The following is a 23,579-nucleotide window of genomic DNA, read 5'->3' on the forward strand; positions in this document are numbered from 1 at the left end:
GAGGCAGGCATCTCGGCTCAGTCTTTTTGCATTAAGTAGTATCACACGAAGGAAAATAAACAAGCAAATATGACATCTTCAGCATTTTGCAATGCTAATGACAGTAATGTGGCAGCCTCTCTTGACTTAAAAATTTGGTAGGCTGAGTATTTCCTCCTGCCAAGGAATGATATGGAAGAAGATTCTTGTTCTTCTCGAGGCTTGATAACTCATATTAAACACCTGCTGATTGTCTTGTTGTACTTGTTAAAGTAAGATCCCTGCTAGCTACTCTCTCCAGCTGAGCTAATAATTATCTTGGAAGTCATGAGCTTTTGTTAATGAGGCTCTGCGTTGTACTTCGAAGTCAGGAAGGTGGTCCTCACAGATGCATAGGTATTCTGAAAAAATTTGGGTGCTAATCCTTCTTCAGTTAAGTGTCACCCTCCAATTCCTAGGAGGGGTGACTGTCTCAAGACCAATGATTAATGTCACCAGCATTGAGGTCTGCTAGACCTAGCCTGTGTTTTAACCAATACTTTGGCAGTAGAGTCTCCTCCATGCCTTCTCCATGGTCATAAAAATAAGAAGTTTTCATATCTAACATTCCAGATGTTGCATGTTAATAACGTTGACCTTGTTTTTCACTGTGAAGGTCCACCACTGCAGAAATGTCTTTGTAGTTGATCTCTGGGGCTCCAGCATAAAAATGGATATGACCGAGTATCTCTCAGTCCTGGTTTCCTGTAAACTTATTTCAGGTAGTGTTAAAGTCTGCAGACCAAATGCACTGCAAAAGAGATGGAAATTGCCTTACCCAGATTTTCAAAGTTCTGTTGTTATACTGAATTTACTGTATTCTGCAGAAGGAAATAGTCTTTGTGTGTTTTTCTAAAAATAATAAAAATAATAATAATTAAACGTCTAATATAAATAGAAGAAATGTCAGGAGGTTATGTCCTGAAGTATACCTGTGTACCTGTTGAAGGTACATTACTGTTACTCTACCAAAGAGATTTCCAGGTGACCAAAACAGGTATGCCTGCTGGCTGACATGGTTCAGTAATATTATAAACGTTAAAGCCAACAGGTAAATTCAGATACCTAAAAGACTGTTCATTTTATGAAGAAAATTACAGAGGAACTGTCTAGGTTATGGAAAAACTGCAGTGATACCTAAGAGTTTACCATGAAAGTGGTATATAAAGTCCATATTCTTGCTGTCTGGTGCCATCAGACCCCATAAAACATGTTTTCATTTTCCTTTTAAGATATTTCTGCCTTGGTGAATGGGGGACCAGCCCTTTGTATGGTGGGTCAGGAAATTAAACCTCAGCTGTTTCCATGGCTGTATCCCAGCTCTGGGAGGTGGTGGCCTCCATTTGGTCTGTGTTGACACAGCTTTAGCAGTGATATGTAACCAGAAGGGCAGAAGGAATAGCAGCTGGCCAACCCCATCTCATGCTGTACCTGGGCAAGGATCAGGGTGTCTGCACCCATTGGTGTCTGGATACCAGAGTCAGCATGGCTGGAGAAGGTGTTCAGCATGTAGAAAAGCACAAGCCGGCCAAGCAGCAATTCCTCATCTCCTCTGGGAAGGTTTGATGCTGACCTAGCTAATTTCCCTACCTTAATGACTCAGAGATTCACCTGTTCTGGGGTTTTTGATGCCATATCTTCACAAGTGTATGTCAAGAGTGTCTTCTCTGTCATTGATGTATATCACCTTTTTTTCTTCTCTGTTTTCTTCCCACCATGCCATCTGCAGGCTTCTAAATGAAAGGACCTTGCTGGTCCTGAATGACAGCTTCTCTCCTGGCAAGCTGATGCCTTGCACATCTGCCTTTCTCATTTCCAGAGATACCAGCTGCGAATTAGCTTCTGTGTCCTACAAATGTCCCAAACTCCCTTCCCTCCTCTGTTACTTTTCTCTGTGATTTCCGGCTCTTTAAGAATTTTGCTGAGAACTATGGTTCTGTTTGAACTGAAATTGCATTGTTTAGAGGGGCCCCTAAATGCTGGCATGATGCAGTGTCCTGATGGAAGTGGTACCTGCAGAGCAATGCTGGGCAGATGCTTCAGTCACCCCAGTTCCTTATGGTTTGTTTTGACACTGTGCTGGGTTGTCTGGGAAAAAGAAAAAAAAAAAGAAAAGTTATTTTGTTTTAATGTGATGGTGCTATTTTTTTGTTGCTTTGGTTTAGCTTTTTTTTTTTTTTAATTTTTATTTTTTGTGGGGGCAGAGAAAATTTCTGCAGCTCTTTACCTTGTTCATAGCTGGCATATAAAAAGCCTGGGCTGGGGTTAGGCTGATGGAGGAGAAAAGAGGGTCATATTCACATAATAATCACATAATCACATCTCTGGTGTGGGGGCGGCTTAGTTAATTAATTTACATGCCTGCAATGAGAGGGCTTTAACTCACACTTCAGCTTCCCATGTCTGGCACTCGGAGCTTCTCGAGCAGAGCTGGAACCTGTCATTTTGAAAAGTTTTGAGTGTTACCCAGAGAAAAGGGCTTAGCTGGTATGTCGTCCTCTCCGGGGATGTAAAATTTTAGACAGAGCTGAACTGACTAACTCCAGGACTTCTCTGTTAATTTCTGTTAATTGCTTGACATTTTGTGTTTTAGCCATTTCTATTTTCAATTAGCTGTCAGCAAATATTTTCAGTGCAACTTTTCTGTTGCAGAAAGGATTTCCCACAAGTTTTGGCTTGCAAAAACAAACAAATGCCTGTACCTATTTGCTGCCATACCATTTAAGTTGTGATTTCAGCAGTAACCTAACAAACTGTGAGACTGTGTGCTGGTAAGACATGAGGATGGCTTAGCTTCTCGAGCAGCATCTTGACTTAAACAGGTTTTTCATAACAGTTGCTTGGCTGCTTGTATCACTGTTTTTCAGAGATTTTGTTATTACTACTATTTGTAAACTTTTTCTCCACCCTGATTCATTTTTTTTTGTTTGTTTGTTTGTTTTTTTTAGGTAATTGTTTTTAAAACTTGAGGAAAATGTGTTTGTTTTATTTTTTAAAACTTTCACTCATGTTCTGTTCAGAAAACAAGTTTCCTGAGTCTTAATTGTATTTCCTATGCATTAAAAGCCTTAGCCCCACCAAAAATACATATTTTTTTTTGTATTCTTGTCCAACATTTAAGTAAGCGTGTCTCCCCTTGTTTCTGTGCAGTACAGCTGTCCTGTACTGCCCAGTATCACTGAGTACTTTGTCTGTGGAGTCAGCAGAAATCCCAAAAGCATTTTTTCTTTGTTAACCTGTGTTTTTGCTGAGAGCTCAGCCAGTTCTGCCAAAGTAGAACAAAAATGGGATCAGCCTTAAAAGTGGGTCAAAAGTTATTCATTGCCTATAATAGGAAGGGGGAATATTGGCAGAATTGGCTTTTTACTTGCTGAAAAAATTCTGAAGTTTTCCTGGAGCGGTAAAGCAGAATGGCTGAGCTCCCCGGTGGCATTGCTCTCTCATGATAGAAAGGCAAATCCACAGCCACATGTGCTGCCGTTTGGTGGGATAAATGCCATTTTGGAAAGTGTGTCAAATGGGATCTGCTCTCCCCACAACACACCAGCACCCACTGCCCCCTTTGCTGACAGGTGGCACCTTGGTGGAAGGCATGATGGGGACAATCCCGACTGGATCTCAGCTCCCCATCATGAGGTGGCCATCCCAGCAGGTGCTAATTGCCAACCCTGGTGGCAATGTTAGGAGCAAGAGGCCATTACACATCTCTGGGAGAACAGGCTGAGCTCTCCAAATAAGTTTCAGACTGATTTGGGGGATTTTATGTTGCCGCTGTATATTGCCACACTATTTATTCATCTGTAAATAAGGGATTTAAGTCCTTAAGGTTTAAATCGCTTCTAATGTATCAGTTTTCAATAGTAGAGTTAAAAACGGGAAATAGAAATGGTGTTTTGCTTTTCTCTTTGAAAATGTTATTTTTCTGCTGATCTCAGTACTAAATCAGGGTTACTGTAAGTTTAGATATCTTGTTGCAAGGCAAGAACAACAGATTGGGACAGGATTCCCAGAAAATGTTTGCTTTGCCTCAGGATTGGACATGAGGAATATATTATTGTAAAGGAGCACAGAAACATTCAAGGAGAAATAAAGCACTGAGCAGTTAACCAGCAAAGCAATCGATGTGCAAGGGTGGGTACAGGCCAGGCAACTGCACATAATATCTTGGCTTGCTATCACAAAAAGTTGCTGCTGTGGGATTTTCCATGTTAGCATACATAGCTGAAAGTGAAATCTGAACTTATTTCGTGAAAACAGAAATAACTTTCTTATTTCTTTATCTTTAGGAAACGCAATCAAAAATTTTAGGGAGAAGTTCGAAACATATTGATTGCATTTTGAATGCATATTAATGAAGCTCTTGAGTGTTTGTTGAACTTTGATCATCTTTTTCTCACAGTGTTTCACACTGAAAAGTATTAGTAATTATGTTTCAGTTGCAGCTAAATTGTTAATTAACTTTTGTCACAAATATTTTATTTCTTATGTATATGTGCCAGCATAGTGTGCTCTTTACAAAGTGCAGCAGACTTTTTTTTACTACATGCCTCTCTGTGCTTCTTACACTCATATAAAGTAGTTTTGGAAGTAATGATCTGTCAAATCCCAGGTAATGAATAAAAAGAACCGACAGAAAATCCTGTCATTGTTTAAGAAATTCCAAATAATTAATGGGAAAAAATGACAGAGATTCTTTTAGGATTTAAGAAGAAATTCTTCATTGTGTGACTGAAGAAATTTTAAAATATGTTTGGGAAAAAAAGTAGATATACTGCTTATGGCTTAATTCCAGTTTACTCTTCTTCTAAGATAAAGTCTTGCCAAGTTTGAGGTAAAAGGATTTGCTGTTTTGAGGAATAGGTTTGTCCTCCACAACTTACCTGTTATAGATTCATCTCAAAAGGAAAAATATTCCTGATTCCTTTATTCGCCATTCTGGGTGTATTACAGATACGCACTCAGCATGCTTGTAGTGAGGATGTCTTGGGTAGAAGTATTTATCGCATAGAAGACCTTGTAAACTACAGGTTAGGTCTGGGGAAAGAAGGACATTTCCTCATGTTTCACGATGCCCTTTTATGAAGTTCTGCTTTACCCGTTCAGAATAATGCCTCTGCTGCTGTTGTTTTTCAGGTAACCGTCTCGGATGGGGGCACGTCTCCCAAGCAGTCCTCGGTTTGGGTGGTAGTCCAGGTTCTGGACGAGAATGATAACAAACCACAGTTTCCGGAAAAAGTCTATCAGATCAAACTGCCAGAAAGGGACCGTAAGAAAAGAGGGGAGCCAATCTACAGAGCTTTTGCTTTCGACAAAGATGAAGGCCCTAATGCAGAAATCTCATACAGCATTGTGGATGGAAATGATGATGGGAAATTTTTTATTGATCCTAAAACAGGGATGGTTTCTTCTAGAAAGCAGTTCACAGCAGGGAGTTATGACATCTTAACAGTAAGTACTCCTCCATCAGTATACAAACCCATGGTGTGACTTTTTTTAAAAAACAGACACTGTTATATAAAGAGTGATACATGATTGTTTAATCTGTGACCTATATATAAAGTCATAGATTATCTAAATGTGTTTTAAAAATCTCATGTTCACATATAGCTACAGACAAAAAATCGAGTTTGAGAGTGTTCATGCTGTGACATATACTGAATTATTCTGACTATTCAGAATTAGCTTGCAGATTGTTGACGTAAGTCATTCCCTTAAATGCACAAAAACTGAAGACCAAGGGCTTGTCTGCTTACAAAATTATATCATGTTGAACTGGGCTGATGCAGCTACAAATGGATATACAACTTTTGTGTGGACATAACTGCTTGCCCTCATGGAAAGGTCTTTACATTGTCCAAATCTGGAAGCTTTCAGGGAAGGGAAGTACTGTGTACTGTATGTAATAGTACCTTTCTTGGTGCATTAAGATTTAAGTGTGGCAGCAATTTCAGTTAAAAGTAATCTCTGTCAAAATTATTCTGCCACAATTCAAACCGTGTAAACGTGGCCAAAGACAGAAAGGAGACAAGATGGTATTGTTGATATGAAGAAAGACAGAGCTTGCATGTGTAATCTTCATCTACAGCAACAAGCCACAGTTGTATTGGAGGAGTTCACCAAAAATGTAAAAAATAATAGACAGAAAATTGTCAGAGGTCCACAGTGAGGCCTGTAGTAAAGGAAGCAATGACATTTACATTCTATTTTACATTTATAATGAGCCTCTGTTGAGATACTTTCATGGGGTTGAAAATTGTGACAAGAAAACAAAAGCATAAATACCAAAATATTGAGAGATACCCAGTAATCAGAGGCCAGCACCCTTCGAGTGAATGCTTTTCACTGTGCAGAGGTGGAAGGCACGTCTGGGATCTGGCCCCCTTTGTAATGTAACAGCTGAAGGTCTTCTACTCAGCTTCTTTCCCCTAAGGGCCTGCCAGCCTGAGCCGAGCAGGGTGACGAGCGCTAACACCAAACCCACTTAACACATTTCCAGAGAAAGAAATAGGGTATGGTATTTCAGGAAAATATTTCCTATTTTAACAGGCATAGTAACAGCATTTTTGTACGCCGGTGGTCCTATATAGCCAGAAGCATTTACTTATAAAAGAAAAATCCCTCGTACTCCCAGGGCATTGATGTTGTTCACTGAAGCACCCATTCTGTAACCTACATTCTCCCTTGTCTTAACCCTAGTGTTTGTCACTGGTCATCTTGTCTTTTCTGTGCTAAAACCATAAAGCATGACAGGCAAATATTGAGTCTATCCATCACTCTAGTGTATATTATAAAATAAAGAATTAGAACCAAGCTGGGAGGCACTAATGAACACTACTAAGAAACGAAAACAAGGAAAATAGATGTGGAAAATCTTAAGTTATATTTGTTTGGGAAAACGGGAGAAATGATCTGAAACATATTTAACTCAAATATAAATACTGATGAAGGTAATATAAGGAATACCAATCTTATCTGTAATACTGATGACTTGAAAGCAATCAAACATGGTCTGGGTGAGCATGTGTTGTTAAGTGCATGGCTTAAAACATGGGGACTGCCACCTTTGCTGCAAGACAGAACTGGCTGGAAGATGTCATCAGAGAGGGAAGCCAGCTCTGGAGACAGGGATCTGGGTATGGTGCACATCTCCAGGAGGCCTCACACCATCAGTTCTAAGTCAAAATATTTCACTTTTAAATCAGTCTTTTCAATGTAAAGTCAAAGTGAAATGGAAAAAAAAAATGAATAACTGTGAAGTAAATGCTTAAATCCTTTTTTTTTTTTTTTTTCTCCCTGAGATTTTGCGTAAAAAATTAAAGGGCCATTTTCCAAGAAGGTGTCTTCTTGTGATAGAATTAGGTCTGAACTGCCAAACTGGGATGCTCAGTCTGGGTCCTGTTTTCTTTACACCCACCAGATAAAGGCAGTGGACAACGGCCGGCCCCAAAAATCTTCAACTGCACGCCTTCACATCGAGTGGATAAAAAAGCCTGCGCCCTCGCCAGTGCCGCTGACTTTTGATGAACCCTTTTACAACTTCACCGTCATGGAAAGTGATAAAGTGACGGAAATCGTTGGGGTGGTCTCTGTGCAGCCATCTAACATCCCTCTCTGGTTTGATATTGTCGGTAAGTTGGGAGCCAGTGGCAATAGGAAGAAGCTTCAGAAGCAAAGCGTATGGATATGTGGTTTTGAGAGCAAGACAACTAACATGAACTGTCTCCCCAAAATTAAAACCACTTTTGTAATGCTGAAATGGAAATGCTATATATATATATATAGCAATAACAATAATAATAATATTCCTGCTTTTGTTATGACTCCTTAGCTAAGCTGAAAAAAGCGCTGTATGGCTGAATTGTTTTTTTTCATAGTATGTTATTTACTGCAATCTTAATGTTGTCTGTCATTTAAATTCTATTGTCATACTTTGCTAATCTCATTTCTAAATGTATTTATGGTACTTAGACTTGCTGTCCCTCATTTCTCTCTTTCTTCACCTTTTTTTCTGCATTCTGTTCTTTTTTTTCTGCTTCCGACTGCCCTGCTTCAAGGTGGCAAGCATGCTCGAGAGATGTTCTATATTCTACAGACAGCTTGTGGGCAGAACTGTTCAACAGAAGGTACCCTTAGTGCAAACACATTTGCTAAAATACAACTATCCAGGCTGCCTTTTATTTTTGCAAGTTCTTTGAGACAATTTATATTACATCTTTCATAAGTGCCTGTGACAGGATGCAATGCGACACATGGATGTGCTGCGTTTCTTTCTATGACAGCTTTTACCGTATTTGTGTCCAATTATTATCATTTTATTCACGGATTTTCCACAGTTTATCACAAATAATTAATTCAAATTTTTCACAGTCCAGTGCCATCCATTTAACTGTGAAACAGAATGGGATGCATCAACATATGGGTTACAAATGGAGCCACCAAAAGTTTGTCTTGAATGCAAGCTGAAAAAGAGAAATGTGTTTTGATGTGAGATTTCAACCACAAAATTGCCTCACATAAAATTGCTTACAAAAATAGGGAGGGAGAAGTATACTTAGCAAAGCAGAGGGAATGCCATAGAAGTATTAAAATCAGTGCAATGCACTTAAGGATGTAGTTGCCAGAAAGACAGGGACTACAGGGTCTCACTTGGTTGCAGTGGAGAAACAGGAATCAATGTTCCTAAGCATTGTTTCCTTGCTTCTGCTGCTAATTCGGTTATGTCATTTAAAATAAAAGATCTCCAAATTGAGACTTCCCCCAGCAGCACAATGACCCTGCAAAGTTACAGGAGTATTTAATATTTGCAGATACTTGTAGGTAATGTTTGTGTATCCTGGGATGTCAAACACTGTCTGCACAAAGCGGTGTTATTTAAATGAAGGGTTATAAAGCAAATACTATATGAAAGATTAGAGAAACAAAGGACTTTGCCACAGACTTAGTGGAAAGGGTGCATCAGCAGTCTTTATTTACAGGGATTGAGCCCGGCTTCCATTTCAGCATAGCTATTTGTGGATGGGTTTAGCCCACAGGAAGGGCAAGGACCACAAGAGAAAGGGTCTGTCAGAGTCATTTTCATCCACCTTTTATTGCCAATTTGTGCAGATGAAAGGCAGAAGCAGCTGCATTTCCTCTTTGAATTTATAGCAAGGTTTCTGGTGCCAACAGCATTAAAATTAAACCCAAAGCTATTATCATGTTCCGGGGTTCCTGCTAGCCTCTGGGGAAGGACAGCATATGTTTCCTACTGTTTCCCTCCCATTCCCTTGGCTGTTTCAGTATGCTGCATGCAATTTATTAGCTAATGTTTACATTCCCTTTTTCTTCCTCACTGACCCTAACTTTCGTCCCAGGAGAAATCCATCTTTATTGATATTATTGACACTTTTTTCCCATTTGAACCTTTTGCTGGACTCCTCTGCCCTTCACAGCCTTTTGGTCTTTTCCTTGGTGAATTCACCAACTCATTAAAATGCTGCCTGTGTTAAGCACTGAGAGAAGCCCCCATTCTTCAGCTGCCTTCTTTTACATTGTTAGACTCATTTGCAATCTAGCAACACTTTATAATAATATTTCACGTTTGCCTCACAAACAGAGGTGATGGGAAGAACATAATGAAATTTAAGCCTTTAATTTGTCACTTACTGTGACCTTTATGGCTAAAATACTTCAAATGGATTAGAAGATTTTGGCTATTCAAACAATGCTAATGGTTTCCTTATAGGCTATAGCTCCTGATGCTGCATGATGCAGAGGGTCACGGAGACAGAGCTCCCCTAGACTTAATGAGAAATCGATGACCCTGACCATCCAGTTTGGTACTGTTGCCATATGAATGTTGCCATTAAATATTACTGCTGTTATTAACAACAGCGCTAGCAACAGCCCCCGTTTCTGCAATATGAACAGCCAGCAATCCCAGGCATGCAGATGACTTTGTTGTTCAGACGCTCTGCATACAGGCTGCAAAGACAAAGTCCACCCTGAGAGGGTTATAGATACTGTTTCATATTTAGATTATCTCTGCTGCCTTTAGTCAGTGTCAGTATCAAGAACAATTATTCTTCTTGTTCTGCAATATCATCATGTAGAAAAAGAGATATCAATACTTTCCTTTTGGAGGAACACTGGGAATTCTTCCCTCAGAGGGTGGTGAGGCCCTGGCACAGGCTGCCCAGAGAAGCTGTGGATGCCCCATCCCTGGAGGTGCTCAAGGCCAGGCTGGATGGGGCTTTGGGCAACCTGGGCTGGTGGGAGGTGTCCCTGCCCATGGCAGGGGGTTGGAATGGAATAAGCTTAAAGTTCTTTTCCAACCCAAAGCATTCTGTGATTCTACAATTCTAACAGTGGTGCCTGCTGAAAAGCCCAGTGAAAGACATAGGTTGTTAGTAGAAGTTAGTTCTAGGAAATGGAAAGCTGTACTGGACTGCCGATGCAAGAGAGGGTTGCTATGCTGTTGTAAAACCTAGACCTGATCCCACTCCATCTGGTATTTTGTGATTTTGGACCTCTGTGCACAGTTCACAGTAATGTCAACAAAAGCCCTGAAGGCTTATGTAGAGGCATAGTTTAATACAGAGTTTGCAGCTTGACCTTTATGTTTATGACCTTTTCAAACTAAATGGGCATTGGAATTCCAGAGGACCTCTTTTTTAATGCATAACATGCACTTTCTCCAAGCTAAAGAAGGGGGGAAGGGTGGCTGAAGATTAGGCTTTCTAGGCTGCTGCTTGTCTAACTACAGCATCTAATTTACACATACATTGTATGCACCTTAAAATACTGCTTGTTCTTCAGCTAATCACCTCTAAGATAGGGAATGGTGCCTTGCAGACAGGGAGACTAGAGACAAACAGGATTGGTTGGTTATTTTGTTGTTTAATTGGGAATGGTTGAGATGTCACTGCTGTTTTCTGTTTTCAGAATGCATTCAATACCATTCTCAGTTCATGCAGATCACACAATACAAAAGACATGAATGCAGGTTGTTTCAGTTGTGTTAAATTTATTCAGTCATTTCCAAAAAAAAAAAAAAAGTCTGATTTTAAAAGAAGTTCCAAGATAAATCATGACATCTTTATTTCTCCCAGGTAAATTGAACCCTCTGTTTCTTTCTTCCTTAGTGGTGGAAATGGTGTGATGATTACTTTGACCACTGGAGCTAAGCTGCATGGTGCTAGTTTTTGCTTAAGTAGCATGTTGCACAACATCTCTCTGATTCTCCAAATAGGCCTCCCTCTATCTTTCCCAGCCCATGCCTTAATAAAACAGACAAAATTTTAAAGTACATCTGGAGTTTTTTATCAAGGGTGCTTAAATGGCAATAATTTTAAGATCTATTAATTTTAATTAATAGTCCATATAATTCACAGTTCTGCAGATTTTCATTAACATCAAAAACATGTACCTCCCTAGCCTCCTTTCAATTATATTCTCTGAGAACTAGCTAATATACCTTCTAATTTATTTTCTGCTTTTTTGCCCTTACCTTTGGCTTCTTAGCAGCAAACCCAGAGCTTTGAATCTCCTTGCAATAGTTTTATCTTTCTGAAAACTTAAACTGCAGTATTTTCTTCTTCTTAGAGTGATGTAGTACATAAGACAATAAATCTTTGCATGTTATGTTACTAATATGTATTATGTTGTAATTAACAAAAGTCTGTAGTCGAATGAGTATTTCTTAAGGCGATCATTAAGTTTATTTCCTATTTTTGGAAACAGAAATATTTGAAATTTGGCTATTGGTTCTTTTCCTGGAAATCCTAGAGGCACTTCAGACTTGTCCGTGAGAGTCAGGGTGAATTTGCTTTCTGTATTCTCCTCTGAGTCTCTTCTCTGAGCAACGTGAGAGTTGTAGCAATAGACCCACTTTATCATCAGTGTCCTCAGTGTTGCTGGTTTACTTTGGGGCAAGACAAGTAAGAATCCTCTCTGCTCTGAGAAAAGTTGTCCCAGAGTATTACTCTCTAAATTAGGTCGTCTCCTGTATTTCTCTTCTCCGCTCTTCCGTCATGTTAAGCCAAATGAGACTTGTGTGAAGATTGTGATACATCCTGGCTTTTTTACATTTGAACATGTAGCTTAGCTTGTATGTTCTTTGCTATCTGCCAGTGAAGGAAGGGTCTTGGTTTGGGGATGTCCTCCTCCAGAATTCAGAGTAATTCATCTTGGCATCTAAGACCCAGCAATTCAGAATCTCCACAGTCATCAGACATTTCTCAGGTGTATATTCAATCCCACTGTTGATCATTCCACTGGAAAAAAGGAAGAAAGGCCCTCAGATGGGACTCATTTGCCTACAACTCCTCCAGGTTTGCTGACATGTTTTCTTCTCAGAGGAGGAAATGATTTCTCACAGCAGGATAATCCTGTCTAAAACAGCGTATCAGCAGCTGATAGGAACATAAAGAGGCTCAGCCTCCTACCAAAAATAAGCTCCATCTAGGACGAGCACTACAAAATAACCTTCATTGCTTGCAGCAAATACAATAATCAAAATGCAAGCAGAATATGCATGAAAATGATTTTTTTTTTCTTGAATTCAAAAAGGGTATAGTGGTAGCTGCACTGTATCTTTCCTTACACAAATTTGCTAGTTGATGTCTAGAAATCCCATTAGAAATCCCTTTTAAACAGTTCAGGAAGCTTTCCGTGACCAAATTGCACAAAATGTGTGGTAAGCTTGACGTCAGAAGATCCCCTCCTGTTAGTCATGTAAGATTCAATACCTTTTTTTTTTTTTTTCTTAGCCATCTCTTTTTATAAAAGGAAAATTATTTTTTTTCTAGCATGCAGGACTTTTTTTTTTCAGAAGAAAAATATGCTGATAGTGATTATGAAGCCCAGAATTGAGCTAAGAAACAAGGTGACACTCCAGATTCAGTCAGAAAAATGTAATCAATGCTACTGTAAACCAAGAACACAACTGATAGGCTGTTGAATCAGAGGTGTTCAGGTTCAATTCCCTGATACCTCCTTCTTACATGTGCTACATAGCATCTCCCAAATTGAAAATAAGGGCTGTGCTGGAAAGAAGTCATGAAGCTGTAGCAAGGACCAACAAATAAGCTCCTTTGTACCAGGGGCTTCTTCTGCAGCTGTCCTGAGTTTGATAACATCTGGAATTGGCTACAGTTATATTGGAAAATCCTATATAAATGACAACATGCTTTCAGATAACATAAAAATCTCCTAGTTATGGAAATTTACTGCTTCCACAGTTTATGCAAGAGCATAAAGATCAATCTCGAGAAAGTAAGGGTAGAAATCATCTCATTTCACTTTAGATGTCCGAAGTATAGACATAAATATCCATGCTAGCTGTCTTTGGGAGTCTTAATAGTCAATTAGAGAAACAAAACACTTTCTGGATTAATTTGTAACATCCAAACACAATGTACAGTCTCACCTAAAGATGACATTGCAACTAGATGTGGATTTTTCCCACCTTAAGGGTTGCAGTTTATCAGGGTATTTTAAGGGAATTCTTTAATCTGTATTGAAGATGTATCAATATTACATCTTAGTCTGCAGTGTATTGGCAACAACAGCCAATTTCTCTTAAGTCATTCAGTGTTAAAATGTCGTAGGACAACAAGTAGCCACTTTGCCCATTCAGTTAACTTGCCTTTTTTATCACTGATTTTCCTAAAGTGCCCAAGGAACTCACTGTGTTTGATCTTCATTTGAAATATTTCTTTCCTAATGCAATTGCAAGCACATTAGCAAAGACAGTTTCTACATATCTTGTATTTGAAAGCAGGTTTTACTAGATAATAAAAAGGAAAGCATGTGCCATGTGCTAGAAAATGGAATAAGTAATATAAATTCACATTAATAAAACTGAACAGATGAACAAAATTTCATCATCCTTAGCCTGCTTTCATCCTAAGATCGTGATCAAAGAAATTGTTAAATGGTCAATAGTAACGCTGGTAAAACTGATACTGCTGAAGTTTACAGCAATGCAAATTCACTTGCATCAAAAGGATTTGGAGTTACACAGCAGCATGCTTTTGAAAACTGGCCTCAGAATACTCAGTACTCCAGAAATGTGTAACGTTGACACCTCCTCAGCTGTCACCTCTTACAGCCTCAGCCCTCTGTCCTCGATGTGAGCACATTTTGGAAGAAAGTTGCTTCCCATGCAATTCCCAGAATAGTTCAGCTGGACTAGTTTTTAATAGAAAAATCCTGTTGTTTTTTTAATACGACTCCTCTCTGTCTATACACTTTCAGCACCCATCTTTCAAATATAATTCTGTTGAGTGCTTCTCTGGGGTCTTCAAACAGGCCTTACACATACTTTACACATCTATTAAGACTTATAGTTTAGCATTTATGCCTAATTGAATAATTACACTTCAGTGTAACTTCAAAATAATTCATCATATGAGGTTCTGTTTTGAGGGTATGTCAAGGCTGAGGAGCAGTACAAAGTATTTCCAGACCATCCCTAGTACTTTAGATGAGCAGCAGGACACAATATACCAGGCCAGAAGAGAAGTTATTCCCAGAAGTTCAACCATTTGGCAAGTTCTTCATTGCCAAGAGCTGACTGTAGTCTATTAAAGTGTACCATGCTGAATAAAATATAAATCAGTATTTCACTCTAGAAGATATTATAACCACAGATCTCACAATGGGTTGTTCTTTGACCCATCCCTGACTCACTTTTGATGCAGTTTCTGCATTGTTTAATAGAAGATGAATCAATATGGAATAAAGTGCATTGCCTGGTTAGTTACAAGTATAGGCTAGAGTGGGGTGGCTGGTGCCCAAGAATTATTTGTTTATCCCTAGACTATTTTGGAAGACATCTATACCATATAAAAAAAAATCACGTGATTTCGTGATTTATTCAGTTCATATTTTATGGGAAGAGTATACTACATTTTGTGAAAGTGTTTTTAAGAAGTTGGGGTATTCGCAATACACATACAGTGCCTTCCACACCTTACAATAAGCCAACAGAAGAAGGGCATTTGAAACATTTATTGTTAATCCTTCCATTTTCCTTCTTGGAACTTTTAAAGGCAGGGTTTCTTTGGGCATGTATGCCAGTTGATAGCATATAATTTTTGAGTGCTTATTAAGATGGTTATTATGCATCTTGAAGTATAGGCTTTCATTTTGTTTTCATGGTTATCAGTATGAAACATTCTCTTTGTGAAGTGCCTACTGTCCCAAGGCTAGCTTCATTTCAGCAGAGATTTCCTCACAAGAATCTCATACTCTCTTCTTCAAAGGATGCTTTTTCAGCATTACTTTTCATGGTACAGTTTTTCTCAAGTAAATCAATTTAAAACATTAATTGGGAGATGACATCTTTTTTCTGCCAGACTAACTTTAATAATAATAATAATAATAATAATAATAATAATAATAATAATAATAATAATAATAATAATAAACTGAACATATGATCAATGTCCAAATACTTTAGTATTGCTTAAATGTCAAGGACAATTACTTTTCTTTCCTAGTGTAAAATAATTTTAAACATATATATATATATAACAGTCAAGAAAAAATATGCAACTTGGGCTTGCAGAAGGAGGTTAGGGAATAAGCAATGTTTCTATGCTCCATAAATCACAGCAGATCCAGTGTCAGTGTTTTCTTGGAGAACCACAACAGCATCTGTTAGGCTCAGAGCTATAAATATGTATATACATATATTCAGCATAGGGAAGCCTGATGTCAAGTCTGAAATGATCATATTTGGATTTTTTTCAAAGGGCAGAAGTTCACCAGTTCTGTCTTTTGCATAGATCACCTGTTCTCTTATTCATTCCCCCCCTATTCTTCTCACCTTCCCTGAATGGCCTCCAAGGCAGATACGGACAAAGCAGTGCTTCTTCTAGCTTACTCTTTCTTTGAAGTAACTTGAGCAAAAGTGAAGGTTTCTCCATGTTAAGGTATTTAGGGGCCGCAATTTCATTCTGCTCACCTGCAGTTATTCCTCTAAATCTGAAAATTCTTGGAATCCCAAAGCCTTTCTCCTCTCACTAAATGCATGGCTATTTCTGAGAATAAGTCCAGTCATTGATCAGCAAATCATGCAGATACAGGACTTGAAGGCAGAGCAAGGAAAACTGTCCCCTCCTCTTCTCTGTCTCCAGCCCTAAAATGAGAGACATTTTGTGATAATACAGCAGCTACAATATATATATACATATTTATTTTGCATAAGAACTAAGTCAATGGAATGGAGATGTCTTTCTACCTGTGGATCTAATGCCAAGACAGCAGCTCTTACACAAGTTTTATTGCCAGTGGGACTTGAAAGCATTTTACCACTTTGCAGAACTGGGTTGTCAGAGTCTGTAGCTAGTGGCATTGCATTGCTGTGTGATGAATATACCTTAAGAGTTCGTTTGTCAGCAGTGTTGTGTTCCACCTCTCCCTGTCCCCAGCCTCCAAAAATTACAGACTCAACTCATAATAAATTTCACTTTAGAGTTGAGTGAGTAAGAAGCAGCTTAGCAGCAGGGAGTGTATGCTTTACTTTTGAACATAATGAGTGGTTCTAATTTATAAACTATAGCTGTGGCTGAGAAATCCTGTAACCCTTTAATCTCAAATTATTTATGGCTTTCTCCTACTTTTTAATAGATTTTTTTCTTTTACTTTTTTTTTTTTTTCTTTTACCTGAGACTCAGGAGGGTTTTTTCACTGCTGCATCATTCAGTGTGTGACAGGATAAGGGGATATTAGTTTCAGAACAGTGCTTTGTGAGGGTTTTTTTAATGGAAAGGAATTTATGATGTGTATCCTGTCAGATCTATTTAAATAATTCCTAAAAGACTAGTAGAATGTGACCTTTGCTGCCAGTAATTTTCATTGTCCTTGAAATTAACATAACAAATCTCTATTTGCATTTTTAAAATTTATTATAATTGTAATTTTTAGACTCAATGGTCTTCGCACCCACAAGCATCAGTGAGAAATTCCTGAAAATAAAATTTGTGGAACAAAACCATCTTAAAATGATTTTTATACAAAAAGATTATTGTGCTTGTTCATTACTCAAACTGCAAGGGCAACATCTTACGGGCTTATAGCCATTGCATTCTTTTTATAGACTCAGTTATGGTTCACTTAAATATACAGCTAGATTTTTTTCTTGCAGTGCATTTTAATGATATCTGCTTTCCAGTATACAAACTGTGCTTTGAAATATAAATGAGTTACGAACAAAGAAATATCAGTAGATGTACTGTGTATGCTAAGGCAAGCCATTAAGATGGATGCCAGTAAACAGATATGCCCACTTGTAGGAACATTTGCAATGGAAATTTTCCAGAGATGGCTAATTTAATTGTATTTTTGTGCAACAATTAGGAGGGAATTACGATAGTTCTTTCGACGCGGAGAAGGGAGTGGGCACTATTGTCATTGCAAAGCCCTTGGATGCAGAGCAGAGGTCAATATATAATATGACTGTGGAAGTCACCGATGGAACAAACATTGCCACGACACAGGTAGAATATCACATTCCTTTTCTGGCAAGTTTTTCATTTGTTAGTGGAATGTATATGCTATAAAAATTAATAACTTTGCCATTCAACTAAAACCTCATCCTTTGAGACCACTGTTAACTAATGGAGGGGATATTTTTCAGAGGCTTTCCGTCTGGTTGTAAAGAATGGACTGGTGAATGCTTCAAAGTGGTATTTCTCCTTTTGTCCTCTTCGTGCTCACATAAAAGTAATTTGCCTTCCTCCAGCTGAGGGAGTCCCTATCACCAGCAGCAATGATAGATTTTGACAATTGTATCACCACATAATGGTCCAAAATACAACAGTGCTTCTGTGATGTTGGGGAATATTGCTATTGATTGTATTAAAAGGAATTTATACCTCTCATCCTCCCAAGACCCAAATGTGTGACACCAAATCAATTGTTCAGAGACAAAATTGTTCAGAGGGGACACTTAAAATTTAAAGGATCTCTCCTTTTAGTGTCACTGTCTGTGATTACATTGTCTTTTGGGGGACAGCCCCAGTCAACTCTTTAAAACCAGTCTTTCTGATCAGAGTCAGAGCCTTTCAGCAATTAAAAAGGCCAGATAAATGTGAAGGACTAGGATAATGCTGGCTGTGCCACATCTCTGGGGGAGATCCTGACACACAGCTTGGGTGTCTGATCAGTGGGAACCAGTTTGGGAAAGGTGGTTGGCACATTTGACTAATTTGCACCACTCTGGAATCGGGACATGATGACACAGGGACATGGCACTGGGACAAGGACTCCTCGGTCCAGGCAGTGCTGGGATTACTCCAAAACCCAATAATAGGTGGGGTTGTGGGGTATGGGTTAGTTAGAGCCTGAAATCCTACATCAGAATTAGTGTCCAAGTGTGAAGTCTGCAATAGCCTGAATAGTATTTGACACAGGGAGAGACACATACTTGCTTGTACAAGACACCTGTGTGCAGTCTTGAATCCCAGTTTAAATATGGTCTATAAAGGAAATAAAAAAAATAGGCTTGTGATGTTATTTGTTACATGATAATGCAGAAAGAAAGCCTGAACATTTTTTATTTATATAGATGCATACGCTCTCAGGTAGATTCTTCTGCCTTACCTTGCCTTTTTGCTCAAAAGGTTCAGATATAGATCTGTATGCACTGAGTTGCAACACTGACGTTCCTAAGAGAGCGTTAAATCACTGAGTGTTTTCTGAATCCAAATTCTTGTTTATAACCAACCCTAAAATCTCTATCTAATTATCCCTATCTGATAACTTCTCCTGATAATCCAGTCTTGATAAAAAAACATCAGTTGAGAGTAAGTTCAGTGGCAGGAAATCTACTATTTTCCCTGTTAGTTTAAGTAATTAATTGCCTCTCGGCTGAAAACATTCCTTATTTTTTAACTTGATTATATCTGGCCTGTATTCCCTGTTATGCCTTTCTCTGCTCGATTAAAGAGCTCTTTAAAAACCAGTATTTTCTCCCCAGGAAGGCACTTACACAGAGCAGTCAATTCACCTCCCAGTCTTCCGGCAGACAAGCGAAGGAGAATGACTGACCTCTTTACGTTCTCTTTCCATAAGGCAATTTCTTCAGCCCTCGAGTAATTTCTTGTTTTGTTTTGTTTTTTTCAGTCTTGGCGACATTCTCAGGCCACATTTCAGAAGTGGGGTGTTGAATCCCTAGCCCAACAGTTATTTCTTGGAAACAATTTAGCCAAACAAATATTAAAAAGCAGGGGGAATTTCAAACATGCTGGATTCAAATAATTTGTATTTTCCTGGATATTGTGTTTCTTGTTTTTGCTGCTTATGATTTAATCAAATGACCCCTGCGACAGTCCTCAAAAGCTATTTGATGAAAACCCTACATTTTTAATTAAAACATATGGTAAAAACATATTTCAGCAAAGCTGTTGCATTCTGAAAGAAGCCTCAGCATTCTTTTTAACAGTGATGTGACCTATTTTAAAAATGTAAGATAGTGATCTAAGATTGCATTTGATAATCAGTGATGGGTACAAGCCCTCCTTCCCTCCACTTCCTTCTCTTTACATGGTTACTGTTTGGGGATTTAATTGTGGCCTGAACAACATCTGAGAATTTGTTTCTTTGACTGTTCACAGCAGAGATTTCAAAAGCAATCATTATCTCTAACCTGCCGGAACGATGGCCTGCCTAATTATCCCTCCATGCTACAAAACTTTCAGACTGTATTTTTGACTGTACTTCAGAGCCTTTGGTGACCTTATTCGTCTTCATTTCCTTTTAGAAAAAAAAATATAAAAAACTGATAAGTAATGTCATAGCAAGTGTCATAGAAAGTGTCAAAAAAGCATCTGCTCATGGCTGTCAGTGGCCTTGTTTGAGTTCCGGTAAAATGACCTTGGAATTATTTTGTCTCATGTGCACAGCACCACCTGCATTTCTAACTATAGCTGCAAAAAGATACAGTAGAAGAGGAAGTGGTAGGAAAGCAAATGTATAAATTCATCCACTTGTACAGCAATCAAATAATACAAAGCCCCCCAAAAGCGCAGTGGTTCATTGTGAAGCAGCTGATCATCAGCGTGCCAAATGGAACAGTCTTGCTTTTTATTCCACCGCACCTGTTCCCCTTTATCTCTTTCTGGCCTTTTGTCTGTTACGCAGTTGGAGGTGGCAAAATACAGCGTAAAAATGCCAAAGATTTTTGCTTCAGTAACATGATCCCTGGCACGGTCTTGCGTAAGTTTCTTCAGCAATGCTCCTGCACGCCTTGGATTCTGATAAACTGTTTGCTTCCTTCGTGCCTTACTGCACACATGGTTCACTGCTCTACCATCAGAGGAAGGAAACGATTTTGATTTAAAAGCTACATCTGTTGTATTAACAGTTCACTGTTGTGAAAAGAGGTGAAGAGAACATAAGGAACATTTAAAAAAAAATAAAAAATCACCAATTTCCTTTGTAACCGAAGGTGTAATCGGTTTGGGAGCGATTAGCAGAAAGGAATGCAAGCTCCCAGGTGAGAAGCACAGCAGCAGGACTTGTTGAGCTGCTGCCTCTCACCGTGCTGCCATGCTCCGAGCACGGTGGCGATGGGGGAGGATGAAGAAATGTTGACTAGTTTGATTTATATATTTGGAGTGTGGGTTCAAAGCTTCTGTCAGGTTGATTAACTTCTAGGAAGGCTAAGTCAGGAATAAGCCGCGGAGAGCTTTTGTATTTTTTTTTTCCCCTTAGCTTAATTCATCATTGCTCAAGGCCACGTGGTAATTTATGAAAGGCTGAACATGTACATTGGCCCTAAATCCCTGCGAAACATGATTCCTGCAGCTGCCAGGCGAGCTGTTGGCCTTGAGGAGGGGATGGGGGGACAGGGCTTCTTCTTTCCACGTGCTGGCGAAAACTGGGACCACATCTTTCTGGAGCAGCCTGCTCTTTGCCACCAGCAGGGTGGGAGGGGGCCTTTTGTCCTTGCACGAGCAGAGAGAGAAACCTCCAGCAAGAAACCAGTGTAATGGTATGCAATGGTATCTAAACACCCATTCCTGACAGAATATTGACTTCCTTTGGCATCAGAGATTCTCTTGGTCATGCCTCAGGTTTATACCAAAATTTCTGCTGTTGGTTTTCTTTTTCTCCACTGGACAGCTCACATCCTTTACTTTCAAGCATAGCATAGGAATAGTGTATTTTTTTTAATAATGCATACTGCTAAAATACCCACAAAAGTACAGCACACTGGGAAACGATCATCTAAGTGATGATATCTTTCACTTTAATGGAGAATCTTGTAGTAGCAGGCAATTATTTTTTGAAGAACAAACTCCTGGAGTCACAATATTATGCATAAAAAGGCAGTCTTCTTTCATATATTTCCTTGCCTCCTCCTTGTTTCTCATCATCCTAGCACTGAAAAAAAGATGCTTTAAAGCATGAAGCCTGATGCTTCCAAGCTAGCAGGCAAAAAATGCCTCAGTTTCAGTTACTACAAACCTTCTCACTATTTGCTGGTGAAGGCAGTTCACCTAGTGTGGGCACTGAGAGGGGAACATACACTTCCCCCTGAGAAGTGTTTGTAGATCAATACATGGTCACTTGCAGTGCCTTCAACGTGAACCAACGAGGCTGAAAGAGCAGGAGGGAGAAGTTACCGCTCATTGCCCCTCCTGTCTCTCCTTGCTAAAGGTTGTGGAATATAATTCATTCTGCTGCTGTGGATTGACCTTTAGTTGCAAGTTTCAGGATAACAAACTTGCTCTCACCTGTCAGAAAACATTTTCTTTATAAGGTGTTGTTTGTTTTTTTTTACAACAAGGAGCTGATCAGTCGCACTGCGTGAAGGTGGTTCTGTTAACTAAACTGTGAAAAGTGCTACTTAGAGGACTGTGACCACTATGTAGATAAGACATCAGAACACAAGGGGCATTTTTACGGTGACATTTGGCCCTTTGGTGAGTCTGCAGCTGTTAAACAAGTTTAAGCCCTCAGAAAAGTCAAAATTCAGCATTTTTGCACACACATCTCCAGCAGAGTTGGAATATGCCGAGATGTCGACTGCTTCTGAATAAATCGCTCCTCTGAAGACAGACACCTTGAGCAGTGCCCTTGCAGGCAGTGGATCCTTATAGGATGAAGAAGAAGATGTGGTGTTTCCATTCAGTTTTTTACTTCTGCTCAGTTGAATGCTTCTTCCAAGCTAGAAGTATCCTAATCCTACTTTTTTTCTGACCCATCCAGCAATCTCAGCACTGGTTTGCCTGGGAAACAAAGATTTTTTCCCCCCTATTTTAGTACAACACAAGGAGCACGGTAAAGTATAAATAACAAGCCATTGAAGTTCACAGGGAAACTGTTTGCATTTTTATGTTAAGGTTGGGGCTTGGAGAGAGAACAACTTGTCAGGAAGTAGCAAATAAAGCTGTGTGGTAACACTATTGAAAGCAATATTAAATCAAAATAGGTTTTCAAAAACCCGTACAAAAGCGTAACCTGAGTTTACGCAATTCAGGCACTTAATAGGTTGTATTACAACACTGTGCCCAGACCAAGCAATTAGCCAAGCAGATTCTTCCAGCTTCAAATGTCTATAAAGCAGCTCCTGGCATGTATCCAGTCTTCACTCAAATACGTTTGTGCCTAAACCAAAGGTATTTGTGATGGGCAACATTAAAAACAGCTTTGGAGAGACTTCCTGCATTAGGTTTTGTTCTGCCTTGATTTGATTGTATTTCTCTAGGCCTTTCACTTACCATTTTGAATACAAAATCTTCGCAAATGGTCTGAGTGTTACTTTGCCTAATTTGTAAGCTTGGAGGCCTGTGAATCCTTTATTTGAAACTTGCTTTAACTGTGGGAAATAGGAAGTGAGCAGGGAGAAGCAGATCTTTTATAGCGAGGCGCTGGTTCGGACTATAAATTAGGCCGTGCACAATGGAAGCAGCAATCGGCAAGCCTGCCTTTCTGGGGCCCGCCATGTACTGGAACAGATCCGAGCTTTCAAGGAGAACTGGGCAGAGACTGCTTTGCTGCAGGTTTGCTTTATGAGCGTGGAAAAAAAAAAAAAAAAAAAAAAAAAAAGACTGGCAGCTAATGTTTGTCTGTGGAAAGTGTTTTAGTGTTTTAGGACCTTGCATAGTCTGCAGCAAGAGGAATCCCTACTTAGCAGCAAACAAACAGCAAGCATTTCCATTTGTCACCTTCTGGAGATGCTGTTATAGCCTGTCTTGGCTTTTGCAGAATGGGTATTGTCACAGCTCAACACTTGGGCACCTACGGAATAATAAATGATATTTATGTAACACAGTTCATTCTAGTCTTATATTCCATTTGGAAATAAATCTGAAGAAAATATGAAAGTACACATACGCTGTGAGTCTTTGAGTGCCTTCGGTAGGATAAGACTTGATTTTAGGTGTTTTTTTGAAAGACATGTTCCAGGCTGGTTAAAGCTCAAAGCTTCAAGGAGCAGAGTCACGGCCCTTGTAAAGTCAGTGGGAAATTTGCCAGTAGTACCAAGATGTTATGTCCAAGTTTGGCAGCCATTAAATGAATTTGAGTAACTTTTCCTCATATTAACGATCTAGTGGAATTCAGCT

The 23,579-nt window shown here is 39.1% G+C and overlaps 1 protein-coding gene across 13 annotated transcripts in view; it reads left to right on the plus strand.

Moving 5' to 3' along the window:
• The window catches only part of FAT3 (FAT atypical cadherin 3), a 419,137-nt gene that overhangs the window by 303,735 nt on the left and 91,823 nt on the right, over nt 1–23,579 (plus strand). For 10 of the 13 annotated variants that reach the window (XM_068669037.1, XM_068669045.1, XM_068669068.1 and 7 more), the window contains 4 exons: nt 5,152–5,466; nt 7,436–7,646; nt 8,073–8,141; nt 17,365–17,504. In XM_068669037.1, coding sequence (XP_068525138.1) covers nt 5,152–5,466; nt 7,436–7,646; nt 8,073–8,141; nt 17,365–17,504 — 735 coding nt within the window. The remainder of the gene's footprint in view (nt 1–5,151; nt 5,467–7,435; nt 7,647–8,072; nt 8,142–17,364; nt 17,505–23,579) is intronic. The other 3 variants (XM_068669086.1, XM_068669105.1, XM_068669123.1) reach the window with 2 other exon arrangements.

This window comes from Anas acuta, chromosome 1 (genome assembly GCF_963932015.1).
Source record: "Anas acuta chromosome 1, bAnaAcu1.1, whole genome shotgun sequence".
Classification (NCBI taxonomy): domain Eukaryota; kingdom Metazoa; phylum Chordata; class Aves; order Anseriformes; family Anatidae; genus Anas; species Anas acuta.